Below are 14,261 nucleotides of genomic sequence, written 5' to 3'. Positions count from 1 at the left end.
CTAAACCTCGCCCACCACTGCATCTCTCCGCCCAGTGCGCCGTTTGGCCATAGCGGGGCGCTGTTTCTCACGCTCAGATAATCAACATATTTGTTGTATGTTCAAATTAACAATCAATCAAGATCAATTAACAGCAATAAGACACTTTAAACGGAAGTGAATGGGGCCAGTCCATAAACATAAAAAAAAAAAAAAAAAACCGTTTCAAAATTACAGCCACAAGACTAAAATTAAATGTGTTACCGTGATTTTTGTGAGATTTAATCAGGGATTTGCAGCCATTACAGCATTTACCAGATTACTGGGGTTACCAGCGTTATGTCATTTTGAGAATTAAGTTGTAATATTGGATACAGCTTCATACTGAGAAGGGTAGTAAGTATAGTTCATATATGTAATATTTACATAGTGTCTCTATATTTTTGAACCGTGGGTACTTTAATGTTTATTAAATATTCTATTCTCCCTTGACCCTATTCACTTTCACTGTTTAACCATGATTTTTTCTTTTTTAAATATTTTTTTTTATATATATACACGTTATTAATATTTGTAATTTTTTTTTGTCAAAATAAACATTATGCCACAAATGCTGTCAATCAAGCTAATGTGTATTATCATCTTAAGTTGTATTTCATCACTTAGAATTTTCAATAATTTAAAGTTCTGATACGATCCCAGACTTGTATGGCTTTTTTCTCACCTTCTGGTCACAAATGAAGATTTTTAGAATATCTCAGCTGTTGGCCCGTCCAATGCAAGTGAATGGTGTCCAGAACTTTGAAGCTCCAAAAAGCAGCATAAAAGTAATCCATACGAATCCAGTGGTTAAATCCATGTCTTCAGACGTAATATGATAGGTGCAGGTAAGAAACAGACCAATATATATATCCCCTTTTTTTTTCACTATAAATCTCAACTTTCAAACAGCCCTCCTTAGAACTCCCCTCTCTCCTAAGAGTTCCCCTTTTGGATGACTTGAACCACTTGGATTTAACCACTGGAATCAAATAAATTACATTTATGCTGTCTTTGTGTGCCCTTTTTTTGAAAATTTTGAATCCTATTGACTTGCATTCTGTAGACTACAGAACTGATATATGCTTCAAAATGTTTTGTTTGTGTTCAGCAGAAGTCAGAGTAAAGAGTAAATTATGAGAATTTTCATTTTTCCTTTCCTTTTGTTACACATTTTGCGGAGTGAATTACCCCCATGGTAAATATGAAACATGTTAAGGCTCAACTTAAGAAGATGAGAAAAGGAGAAATGTAATTAACTAATAACATCAAACTTGTAAAAACACTTATCAAGGAAACAGAAACCAGCCTTTGCAGGTCAAGCAATGTATTTCAACACACTACACAGACACATACTCAGCTGCTTTAGAACAAACATAAACACAACCAATAAACCTCCTTTGAGTATGGTACTATATCCTGTATATTAGTGCTGTCTGTATTTCCTAATGTGTGTGTATTTTCTGTTGCAGCCCTGTCTGTAATTCAGTCTTATGTGAGCTGCAGCTCTTTCAGGCTACGCAGGGATTCGGCACAGCCTCTGATCAGATTGCAGAGCTGGATACTGGCCTCTACTGACACTGAGTGCTGGAGCTCCTGTGTGGCCCATCTGAGTTTGTGTAGCACGGCCTCCTCTGCGCTCGACAGGGCTGGGTGGTGTTGGAGGGTGTTGCCCAAGGACCCCGAAGGATTTGCGGGCTGAATAGGAGGGTTGGTTGGGGGCAGGAAAATGGGGCTGGCGGTAGGGACAGGAAGAGGAGCGGGCTGTATGGTGGGAAGGGGACCTCTCAGTCCAGATGCAGCCCCCTCGCAGTGCTCTGGCCTGGGCTGGCCTGTGATTGCGAGAGGAGGGTCGCTGGCCGAGGCTCCGTTAGCTTCAGGTGGAGGATGAGCTGCAAGTTGCCGCTCTCGTACTTGTGACAAGGCTGCTTGGGCATTTAAAGCTGAGAAGGAATTTAACAAAGTTAAAGCTGCGTAAGATTTTTTTGGTTACAATTAACAAAAATGTATTATTGAGTGCATAAAAAAAATTATGTTCAAAGTCCAGTCCTTGTCTTACCCTGATTCACAAAGGAAGGCTTAAAATAAATATTTTTAATTAGAGCCGTCGGATCAGATTTGGTAAGAAAATCGCAGGTATACGTCATTCGTCCTTGCCTATTTACATCATGTCCGCAAGCTCAGAAAGAAGGTCTGCTGTGCTGAGTGTTAACTGTTTGGTGAAGTTGTTGAAATTTTTTCTGGTAGGTTTGTTGAAGCTTACATTGGTTGTCGTGCTTTAATGACTCAAACATTACTCATGTTTTTATCAATCGTGATGTTATTTGGACCTAATTGTCCAAACGTTGCAAGCAAGTGTAAGCCAATAAAGTATTTTGGAGCAATAAATCAGAGTGCATAAATATACATTTTCTTTCTTTTAACGGATGACCTTTTTAAACAGATCTAAAAGCCACAATAGGTACAAGATGGTTCCCAATGAATGCTGCTCATCTCAAGTTGTTTATAATGTACCGATTTCATAGCACAGTAATGAATATGAATTTTTTTTATCATGTAATTATCTCTCTATAATAACTTTACTTCCAAAGAAACGTTCAATCATTTATTTTACTTTTTATATTCAAGTCTAATAAAATACAATTCAACATTATTAAATCCCTGTTGTGCATTTTAATATTAGTCTTATTGTGTGCAGTGCACAGACCTTCTATTGTAGTAGTTAGTAGTCCACTGAGGCTGTAGATTGTAAAAATAAATGTCTTAAATTGAACCCATATTACCCGTAAAATGAATTGATGTGTAGTAAAATACAAACATTAATGTGCATTGTGTCGTGGATAAAACACTTGAATAATTATATTAAAACATAATTAAGTGTTCTTTATCTTCCTCAAAGTAATATATTGGTTATAAATGTTTAAACTAATAACAAAATATCAACATGAAAATAGCACGTCCTCAAACTATAAGATTCCTTCACGCAGAAGAGCAGTGCCGAAACAATTCACGTAAAATGATCCCCCGCAAGTAACTTGTAGTTTTAAAAGTTACATAGTGTAGCTTTAACAGACATAGATGAGACTGTACATCCTTCAAACCCATGGTTTTCAAACTGGGAAAACGCCAGAGCATATCAGGGGTGGCACGGAGCCAGAGATTGATGATAAATTTACCAAGTGAAAGCAAAATTACAAAAATACTATAAAAATATATTGTGAAGATAAATTCAAATGATTGGCTTAATAGATCATAGTCCAGCTTAATAGACCTTAGCTATTTGGCGTTATAACACCATGACGAGGAGGAGTTGTCTCTGTTGATGTGTTATATCAAGGGAGAAAAGATACCGGAGTTTGAGTAATCAACTCGCCATTTGAACGGTAACATTGTTTGTGGGAAATGCAGCATAATACATGGTTAAATTCGTATTATCACAGATTGGCTCACGTGCGAGTTTATCACAGATATAAAGGCTAAAACAGTTAAGTAATAGCATTGTCATGAGGACAAACCGTATTTTTAATAAAAATAATGCTAAATATGATTCCATATTATTAATGGAAATAGGAATATTAATCACACACCAGTGTATAAAGCATTGCCATATGAGTCTGTCAGACTGAATTAAAGGTTATTAATCATCATTGGTGAACTGATCCAATACCTGAAATATGATGCATTTTGATAATATTACACTAGAGGACAATATCTGAAATAACATCAAATAACTGGCCAGAATGTACCTTCTGTTTTATATTTTATTTTTTATATTTTACATAGGCTGTTATTTATTATTTATTTTGCTATTATAAAAGGATTATATAACTTATTATTGTATGTTTGTAAATCTTAAAATAAATAAAAATAATTATATATATATATATATATATATATATATATATATATATATATATATATATATATAAATATATACCAGTCAGAAAAGAAGCTTTAACTAAATCAATTGTTTTTAATTAAAACAGACCGTTGCAGAAATAAATCAGAATGTAAAACACATTATGCAATATCCTAAATTGTTTAAATATCAGGAATACACAGTAGATTAACTTCTAAAACTGAGCTAATACTTTTGTTTACAACCCCAATTCTGAAAAAGTTGGGACAGTATGAAAAATGCTGATAAAAACAAAAAGGAGTGATTTGTAAATGATATTCCCTTTGGTCTTTTAAAATTACTACAACTAAACATTATATGATATTTAACCTTGTGAATTTCATTGTTTTAGTTTTTTAAAATGTACGTTCAATTTCAAATCAGATGATTGCAACACACTCCAAAAAAGTTGAGATGGGCAGTTTATGACTAATAACAATTTAACAATTAGTTAAAATAACAAGGTGATGTGAAACAGGTGAGGCAATCATGTCACAGTTATATAAGGAGCCTACAAAAACAGCCTAGCAAGTATCATTCCAGACTTCAGATGCTTCAGCAAATAATTGTAATCCAGCACTTTGAGGACAATGTTCCCCAAAGACAAACTGGAAGGATTTGGGGCATTTCACCCTCTGTGCACTATAGTTAAAAGTTTCAAGGAATCTGGTCAAATATCTGTGCATAAAGGACACAACAAAAAAACAAACACTTTTCAGTGCGCGTGATCTCTGATCCCTTATGATCATATCACGGTCTTAAAAAACATCATTCATCTGTAGTGGATATCATGAACATGGGCCTGGGATAACTTCCAATGAGTCCACATTACAAATAGTTTTTGAAAATCGAAGCATCATGTTATCTGGGCCAAAGAGGAAAATGGCCATCTGTGCTGTTATCAGTGTCAGGTCCAAAAGCCAGTGTCTGTATGGGCCAGGGGTTTGTCAGTGCCCATGGCATGGGTAACTCGCACATCTGTGAGGGCACTATTAATGCAGACATATGTACACATTTTGGAACAGCATATACTGCCATCCAGCACCATCTTTTCCAGGGACGTCCATGCATTTTCAAGCAGGACAACTTCAAACCACATACTGGCCGAATAAACAGTGTGGGTGCTAGATTGGCCTGCCTGCAGTCCTGACCATCTCCAATTGAGAATGTGTGGTGCATTATGTAGCGCACAATACGGAAACAAAAACCCCGTACAATTGTGCAGCTGAAGACCTGCATAATGGATGATTGGGGAAAAATTCCACTTTTTAAACTTAAACTTGTGTTTTCATTGCTTAAATGCTTAATAAGTGTTATTAGAAGAAATGGTGATGTTTGACCGTGGTAAACACTCAACTGTCCCAACTTTTTTTGGAGTGTGTTGCAATCATCTCATTTGAAATTACTGTACATAAAAAAATAAAATAAAAAAAAAATAAAAATAAAAATAAATAAAATCGAACATTTGAAATTCATCATATAATATTTAGTTGTAGTGCTTTCAATATAACAAAGGGTGATTATAATTTACAAATTACTAATTTTTGTCTTTATTAGCATTTTTCACACTGTCCCAACTTTTTCAGAATTGGGGATGTATAATATGCTTTTATTTCAGGAACATTTTCTCATATGGTTTCATATTTAAAACATTTCATATAGGTTTAAATAATTGTAAGTAGTTTATAATTTTATTTAAAATCTAAGAATATTTGGAATAAGTTTGGTTACAGATTGATACATGTTTTTGTCATTTTGAACATTATCATCAACTGAAATGTTATTTTTGTATACTAAAATTAACAAACTATGTGTGAAAATTAACACTGTTTACAGTAATAATTCAAGAAGCTGAAGATTAGCTTTGGAAACATACCTGGGTTGTCCTTGTCAATATCTGAGTCCAGCTCTTGACAAGCAACACAGTAATTTTTCTTCTGCTTATCTTGCATAAGAATTGTCTGCAAAAACAAATACACTTTAATCAATAAAACAAATGTGAATTATAATTACAGTTGGGTCAAAAAGTCTGAGACCACTAGTGAAAATGCTTTGATTTTGCATTTACTTTTTTCTAATATCATGCAATTTTTGTTTATTAGATATTATCATGTAGCAATATTAAAGTCTAGTAATTGGTGTGTTCCACTTTTCCACTCGAGCTGAAATTGACTTCACAAGTTTCTGCAAAACCTGCTGATCCATTTTATCCCAGTGTGATTTGAGAATGTTCCAGAGACCATCTTGTGTGCTTCAATGGAAACAAACTCTAAAATAGTGCACAATAGACTTGCCACAATATCATAATTTTCACACCGGTGCGATGTTTACGTACAAACCAACTAACGGTATTACCGTTAGTTGGAAGTGGTACTATGGGCGTAATTTTCATTAAGCAATAGCCTACACAATAACGCAAGTCAGCTTGATTTCAAACTTTGAACTTTATTTGTATTTATTTTAACTAAAAATTCAAATGAAAATGAAAACATTAAGTGCAATTAAAATGTGTGTTGTCCAATTTTTGAAAGATGGCTTTTCAACAGTTGTGAAGGGCAACATCTCTTTGGCAACGAACCCATTTCATCTGTGCATTCTCTCCATCATGGGCTACTGGTCAGGTATTTGTTCGTTGTCCAGGAAAAGAAATCACTTATTGTGGGTTGTTGAGAGTTTAATTTTGGTGCTTTATTACCTTTCATCCCAGCACCCAGTTTACCCTTCGGAAGGGTAATGACTTTGAATGTGTGTGAATAAAATTTGTTTTGTTCCCTCCTAGGGTTGGGCGATATGCAAGAAATTTGTTCATGATGCGTTTATATAAAAAATATATAAATACATATATCACAATGTGACGAGAAGGAGGGCATGGCCGGGCCGTGATGGAGCATGGCCGGTGCTGAATCAGCAGGAGAGAGAGATAAGGGGGGCAGCTGGGGACACCGGTTCGAGAGAGAGAGACGCACGCAGCCACATTACAAGTGTGCCTGTGTCATTCTGTTTTATGTTGTTTTAAGTAAATTTATGCATTAAAAGTTTATGTTGATTGTTTAACTGTTACAGTGGTGCCAAAACCCAGGAAGGAGGAGGGGGATGCACTGTCGCGGAGTCCTCACGCTGCTGTCCGCCAGGGGAGCAGCCGCGACCATCTGCGGGTCGCTGCCGGATGCAGAGATCCGGAGGATCTGCAGCCGTCTGTCAAGAAGGGGAGAAGCAGTTCTGTCCAACAGGGGCAGGAGGATTTTCTGCCTTCCGGAGGAGCGATTAAGCAAGTTCTCTCTCTCACTGCGTGTGGTAAATGTGGTCAAAGCTCAATGTGGCCTCAGACTTTTGGACCTCACAGTAAACCCCAATTAATTTTTTTGTAAAGATTCTGACATGTATTTTCACTGAGAATGATGTGACTGATAAATGAAACATCAGTATGTCTCTTACCCCACACAGCTCACAGCATTCCCCCAGCATCTTATATCCTTTCAGCAGATAGCCTCCCATCAGCTTGCTGATCTTGTCCTGACGCTCCCGTCGGGCCTGAATGACCTTCATCTCGGCCTCGGAGGGAGGCTCCCATTCAAAGTCCTCATCATCTAAGATTCATCACAGGAGAGAGAGAGAGAAAGTGAGTGGCCTATTTCTCTAATGATATCCATTGTTTTTGGTGGCTAGCAAGCATTAAAATAGAGCTTTTAGACAGATAAGCGACTTTAGGTTGTTACTAAAAGTCAGTCATTGTATTTAAATATTGTTATGAGCCAGAAATCATGTTTGCAATAGACCCCCCCCCACACAGTGACCTGCTAGCATGCGTGTTATTTTAGCGGGACTGCACGTGTCAGTACTTAAGCGACACTAAAGTAACTGTCATAACGAAACTTTATTGAAAGTCATATTTTGGGAATTTAAGAACAGAATAAGCCATAAATGAGTTTATTCACACTGTACCTGCGTTAAGGGCCATGCTTTCCTCATCAGCCGTCTGACAACACAGAGAACGCTTCCTCTTCGAAACTCGTCTGTGTGACATGTGTGGAGTGCTGTGAAAAATGATTGGCGCCATCTACCGAGCTGAATGTACCTTGGTGCACGTACGAATAGACTAATAGGTCCAGCAAAGCTTTCTGCCCATTACTACAACACCTTATCCTTGAGCAATCATGCTAAATTGCTAATTTTTTACTACAAAATCACTTGCCATGATATCAAACAAATTTGAAAGCTATTTGGTTCGTTAACTGAAGCTTAACATTGTCTTTGTGCATGCAAAAGACTGGCATGTCTTAAGATAAATATTAGGTCACAAATTGCAAAAAATGAAACAGCTTTCTCTAGAAACTCATCAGTCAATCATTGTTTTGAGGAATGAAGCCTATACAATGCTTGAAATTGCCAAAAACTGAAGATTTCATACAAAGGTGCACACTACAGTCTTCAAAGTCAAAGGACAACTGGCTCTAACAAGGACAGAAAGAGATGTGGAAGGCCAGATGTACAACTAAACAAGAGGATATGTACATCAGAGTCTCTAGTTTGAGAAATAGACGCCTCGCATGTCCTCAGCTGACAGCTTCATTGAATTCTACCCGCTCAACACAGAGAAGACTCAGGGGTGCAGGCCTTATGGGATGAATTGCAAATAAAATTTTGTAAACTTTTGAAACAGAAAAACAAATAGAAAAGGTTAGAGTGGGCATATAAAAACAGACATTGGACAGCAGATAATTGGTAAGGAGTGTTATGGATCTTAACCCCATTGAGCTTTTGTGGGATCAGTTAGACTGTAAGGTGTGTGAGAAGTGACAAGACAAGACAGCCACATCTATGTCAAGTGCTACAGGAAGTGTGGGGTGAAATGCCACCTGAGTATCTGGACAATCTGACAGCTAGAATGGCAAGGATCTACAAAGCTGTCATTGCTGAACGTGGAGGATTTTTTGATGAGAACTCTTTGAAGTAGTTTAAGAATTCAAATTGTAATAGTAATTTTTCATATTATTAATGTCCTGACTATACATTGTGATCAGATGAATGCCACTTTGGTGAATAAAAGTACCAATATCTTTCCATAAGAGCAAAATGTGGACATTATTCCAAACATTTGGCTGCCAGTGTACATCTCTGAGATGTTTTAGATCTTTTAATATGGAAAGCATCACATTCTAGTTAACCATCATTTACAAACTTAAAGAATTATTCCAGTTTCAGTACAAGTTAATCTCAATCATCAGCATTTGTTATCACCAATGTTATTTACCACAAACATCATTTTGACTCATCCAAACTCATCCCTTCTTCTCTTAAAAAGAAAGAAAAAACATTTAGGTTACAGTGAGGCACTGACAATGAAAGTGAATGGGGCCAATTTTTGGAAGGTTTAAAGGCAGAAATGTGAAGCTTATAATTTTATAAAAGCCCTTAAATGAATTCCAGTATATAATTTCCATAAACATGAATTATTCATGGATTATGTAGAAATTTACAGTCTTAATGAGTTGGTCAAACTACTGTATGTCAAAATAATAATTATAAAGAAAACATGTTTCGCCTTTATCATTATAATCTATTTTCAGTATCTACCACATGTTCAATGATTAGCCCAGAAAAAACTTTGTAATTTAAAATGACAGAATCTCACAACACATATCATAATAATATAACAACAACATTCAATACAAATGAATTTGGATTATAAAAGGCTTAGGTGAATGCCACTACAGCTGGTTTTGGTTTTACTCGTGCAGTGCCGCCAGGGTCCACCACAGTCTCCTCTCCAACTATACTGTCCTCTCTCCAGTTTCCATGCCACAGTTTGCTGAGCCAGCGCAGACTGCTCTCGTCCCAGTTCTCTGGGAGCTGAAGCATGAGATATCCTGCTGAAATGATGCTGGCTGCTGCCACTCGCACATAGCTGATTTGCAAAGATACAGTCAAAAATGTATCTACAGCTTACAGGTGAGAAGAACAGAGGAAAAGGGCTTAGGGGGTCAAAGTCCATAATAATGCTTCTGTATCTGTATGTCCACTTACCATAAACAAATACATACCTGCACTTGCTGGAATGGTCAAGAGAATTCCCAATGAAATTAAAATGGGATATGTAAACATTCTTCCCAAATTGACCAGTACATTGAAGACTTAAGAGAAAACAGGATGGAAATGAGTTAAAAACATATAATGTGTCAAACAAAAAATATAACCTGTTCTAGTAAAACAATGTGGACTAAGAAGACTTGAAATATATGACTGCGTCCAAAAATGGACAAATGCTGCCTTTTGAGGCTTTTTATGGAGTTAGGTTAGGTAGGTAGGTGAAAATAAATTTATATTCAAAACTGTTCTGAGACCAGTTCCTTTAAGAGTTCCAATCATTTTTTGTCAGATAAGGCAGCAAGTCAGCTGCCTATGTTTTCAGATGCAGCTATCATAATCTAAAAGACAGAGGACAGACAGCTGTAATATTCAGTCTTCAAAACTCACAAACATTTACAGTGTGCAGTCAATATTATAATACATCACTGTATAGTGACAAAGCTAAACAAAAGAGTTAAGTACCAAGCAGTAGAGAAGCCATGACACAGAGTTTATCCCAGGGAATGTGTTGAGAAGGAGTCCAGTATTCCACATGAGTGAAATAAAGCAATACACACACCCAGGAGTGTAGAACAAAGCTACACAGACCCACACAGGATAGCAACACACTGGCAGGGCCTGGCTGGACATTCCCTACACACTTTCTGAAAAGCACCTGAGACATAAAGCCACAAATTATGAGAACTGTGGAAAAAACTTTTGTTATATGGTTTCACAAACATACAGCTTAAAAAGAGTCCCATAACCAAAGCAAATCAATGATATTCTGGTACTTTCTGAATACTGAGGGCAATTTACTGACATCATACGTGCTACTCGAAGGGGAAATGGTTGCATTTATAGAATAGAGCAGCTGAAGTACATAATCAGGGACAGTGCTGCTTTTGTATAGTAATGAATCAAAAGTGGAACTGATCTCAGAATTTTATAAATATGGCAAGGTCAGAAGGACATGAGTCTTCCCTGTCTGAACAATCAAAACAATCAAAACATGAACAATGAATTGCACTGACCTTGAAAAAAGCAGAGGTTGAAGCTGAGCCAACTCCCAATGCCACTCCTGTGATCGAGTCGCTATGGAAACCATCCGCATAAGCCATCATAACAATGCCAGTGATGGAGAGGATGGCAGCCACTATCTGAATGGAAAGCAGATAAAGGTAAAAAGTGACTGATCTGAGACTGCCTTCAATGGGCAAAATTGGTGGAAGGAAACGATACATTTGATAAAATACAATAATATAATATAAAATCCATATGTAACTTTGTAATGGACAATCACAACACAACACAAGACCAGCTATTTAAAGGAATAGTTCAACGAAAAATGATAATTCTCTCATCATTTATTCACCCTCATACAATCCCAGATGTGTATGACTTTCGTACTTCTGCTGAACACAAATGAAGATTTTTAGAAGAATATTTCAGCTCTGTAGGTCCATACCAAGCAAGTGAATGGTGGCTGGAACTTTGAAGCTCCAAAACGCACATAAAGCTCTAGTGGTTTAATCCATTTCTTCTGAAGTGATATTATAGGTGTGTAGGAGAAACAGGTCAATATTTAAAACCTTATTATTTAACATAATTTCTCCTCCCTGCCCAGTAGGTGGCGATATGCATGGAGAATGTGAATCGCCAAAAATAAAAGAAGAATGTGGACGTGAAAGTGGATATTTATAGTTAAAAAGGATTTTAATATGAATCTGTTTCTCACCCACACCCATCAGATCGCTTTTGAAGACGGATTTAAACACTGGAATCATTTTGATTGCTTTCATGCTACTGCTAGGTTCTTTTTTGAGCTTCAAAGTTTTCACCACATTTCACTTGCATTGAATGGACCGACAAAGCTGAAATGTTCTTCTAAAAATCTTAATTTGTGTTCAGCAGAAGACAGAAAGTCAAACACATCTTGGATGACATGAGGGTGAGTAAATGATGAGAGAATTAAAAATTTAGGGTGAACTATCACTTTAATGCTGTTTTAAGTTCTGATATGCTCCTTGATTGCTCACTCTGACACCCATGAAGCGATCCTTGAGTCCGATCCATGAAAGCAGGAAAATAAAAGCCTGACTGCAGCAGAGAATGGCACTTATATCTACTTTAGAGATGCGGGAAAGTGCCAGCAAGTACAAGTATCCAGATAAACTCCAAAGCACAGAGAATGGAGCTGCTACTCTCAGAAGCACCCTCACAGTCAAATCTTCACCAAGGAACCGGCTACACTTTCTGAATGTACAAAGAGGACAAAAAAGTATATATATATGTATATATATTTGGAAGCCAGTAGCAGTTATTACTTTGCACTGATAAAGGGCTATTGGCCAAGCATAGATGAATTAATGAAAAGTGGTTATTTGTTTAGCTCTACCACAAGCTGGGAGGATTAAGGATTGAAAGCAGCTTTCACTAAACAGCTTTTTGGAACATTAAATTGTATGAAGTTATATACACAATAATGTTTAGTTAGCCATAAACCATTAAACATTTCCTTAAAGCAATTGAATATTCAAAGAAAACAATTAGACAGCTAATATCTGGGGTTTTCAGATTGCCAAACTGTATTTTGATATGATCATATGAAACAATCCAGCATTTAAAAATGCAGTTCCCATATTCTCATTTGGTTTTTCTTACCTTAACTCAGTGGTTGGCGACTGTTTCTGTTTCTCTGTGAGTAGATGACACAGATAGTAGAGTGGAAAAAAGAGAATATTCCAGATGCTACAGAACCAAATGATGAAGAATGGGGTTGGATGTCTTGTCAGAGTCTCTTTAGCACTGTGAGTACCCCATGCCCAGGACACGGCCATACAAGCCCCTAAAATGATCCCACATGACACTCTCCATAGAGCACGGAAAGGGCATCGAGCGCAGCAGCGTTTTGAGGGTTGTTTTGTATCCGGTTCATCCTGAAATACATTTTGGGCTAAGGTATTTCCTGTCTGAAGATCCTTCTCACTGGCTAGTAGGAACAAAGAAAGACAAGAAATTTTAAGGTACACAACTGGCACTTTTAGACTTTTACTATTCACTTATACTTTTGCAACGTATAGGCTACAGTTTTCTTATTTCTGTAACAATAACTAAGCAATAGCAACGTTTCAAAGAGCTGGATAGATTTCAAGGGATAGTTCATCCAAAACTGATCATTTAGCTGTCATTTACTTATCCTCATGCTGTTCATAACCTGTATTACAACATAAGGGTAAACATTTTTGGTGAACATTCCCTTTAAATAGAAAGTAATTGAAAGAAAGAATTGAAAAGAGGGTAAACAATAATTGAACATTACCTGATGGAGTGGGCAGATGGAGTGTGACAGGTAAGGGTCCGGAGGCAGGAGATATCTTGGCTGAGAGTTTGTTCATTGCTCGTTGTGCTTTCTAAAGACCCCCTAACCCTAGGGTCAGGTTTCTGAACCTCTATCGGTGAGCTCATACTAGTCATATGCTTCAAGTAAACACACATGCTCAGATATCCTAAGTGCAGATTACTACAGATCTACCTGTGATTCAAAATCTAAGCTTTAACAGCCTCATTCACTCAATGCTGTTAAATTACAGTAAGTGTTAGAGCAAATTTGTTGTTTTATGTTGAGTGGATACCAGTTAAAACAAATTCCAAGCAAGAAAAGTGCAGTTTTGTGTTGCTAGTTTTAGATTACTAATAAAGGTAACACTTTACAATAAGGTTTTATTTGTTAACATTAGAAAATACATTTTCCCAGCATTTATTAGTTGAGCAAAATACAATTTTTCATTGATTGTTCATGTTAGTTCATAATGTATTTACTAATGTTAATGTATACTACCTTTAGTGTAAAAATATATTTTTTATTTTTTAATAAGTTAAATTGAAATTAATATATTTGAAGATAAAGGTGTCAGATAACGAACCATGTAAGGGAACAGGTTTATATAAAACACTTCTCCTCTGAAAATTGACAGTTATTCACTTTATAACATTTGTCTCAACTCCAGACAAACTAAAAAGCATGCCATTTTTATTTGATCCACCCAACAAGAGTGTAAAGTCTTTAATTGTTCTAATAATGGTGTTCAGTTATAATTATATTAAATATAATTTAATAATATAACAAATAAAGAGTGATAATGTTAAATCTGTTTACAAAATTGAATATTTTTTTTTCATCTTAACCATGTGTTGAACACTGGAGCCATTTTTGTTTCTCAGATAAAGCTGCCTCTATAACCTAAACTAAAATGCATCCCACAAATCTAATAGGAAT

The 14,261-nt window shown here is 36.4% G+C and overlaps 2 protein-coding genes across 2 annotated transcripts; both read right to left on the bottom strand.

Annotated features, from left to right (window-relative positions):
* Nucleotides 1-1,306: 1,306 nt before the first annotated feature.
* Nucleotides 1,307-7,964, bottom strand: znrd2 (zinc ribbon domain containing 2). The gene is made up of 4 exons (XM_052116401.1): nucleotides 7,859-7,964; nucleotides 7,352-7,503; nucleotides 5,793-5,877; nucleotides 1,307-1,961 (listed from the first exon to the last, which is right to left on the bottom strand). The coding sequence occupies exons 1-4, from the start codon at nucleotides 7,938-7,940 to the stop codon at nucleotides 1,510-1,512; spliced, it is 771 nt and encodes a 256-aa protein (XP_051972361.1). The 5' UTR covers nucleotides 7,941-7,964; the 3' UTR covers nucleotides 1,307-1,509.
* Nucleotides 7,965-9,136: 1,172 nt separating this feature from the next.
* Nucleotides 9,137-13,380, bottom strand: LOC127636162 (solute carrier family 35 member F4). The gene is made up of 7 exons (XM_052116583.1): nucleotides 13,300-13,380; nucleotides 12,647-12,966; nucleotides 12,022-12,238; nucleotides 11,017-11,142; nucleotides 10,466-10,658; nucleotides 9,958-10,047; nucleotides 9,137-9,858 (listed from the first exon to the last, which is right to left on the bottom strand). Exons 1-7 carry the CDS (start codon nucleotides 13,378-13,380, stop codon nucleotides 9,611-9,613), a joined length of 1,275 nt encoding a protein of 424 aa, XP_051972543.1. The 3' UTR covers nucleotides 9,137-9,610.
* Between the last annotated feature and the right edge of the window lie 881 nt (nucleotides 13,381-14,261).

Source organism: Xyrauchen texanus, chromosome 43 (assembly GCF_025860055.1).
Source record: "Xyrauchen texanus isolate HMW12.3.18 chromosome 43, RBS_HiC_50CHRs, whole genome shotgun sequence".
Taxonomy (NCBI): Eukaryota; Metazoa; Chordata; class Actinopteri; order Cypriniformes; family Catostomidae; genus Xyrauchen; species Xyrauchen texanus.
This window is presented reverse-complemented; position numbering and strand designations above follow the sequence as displayed.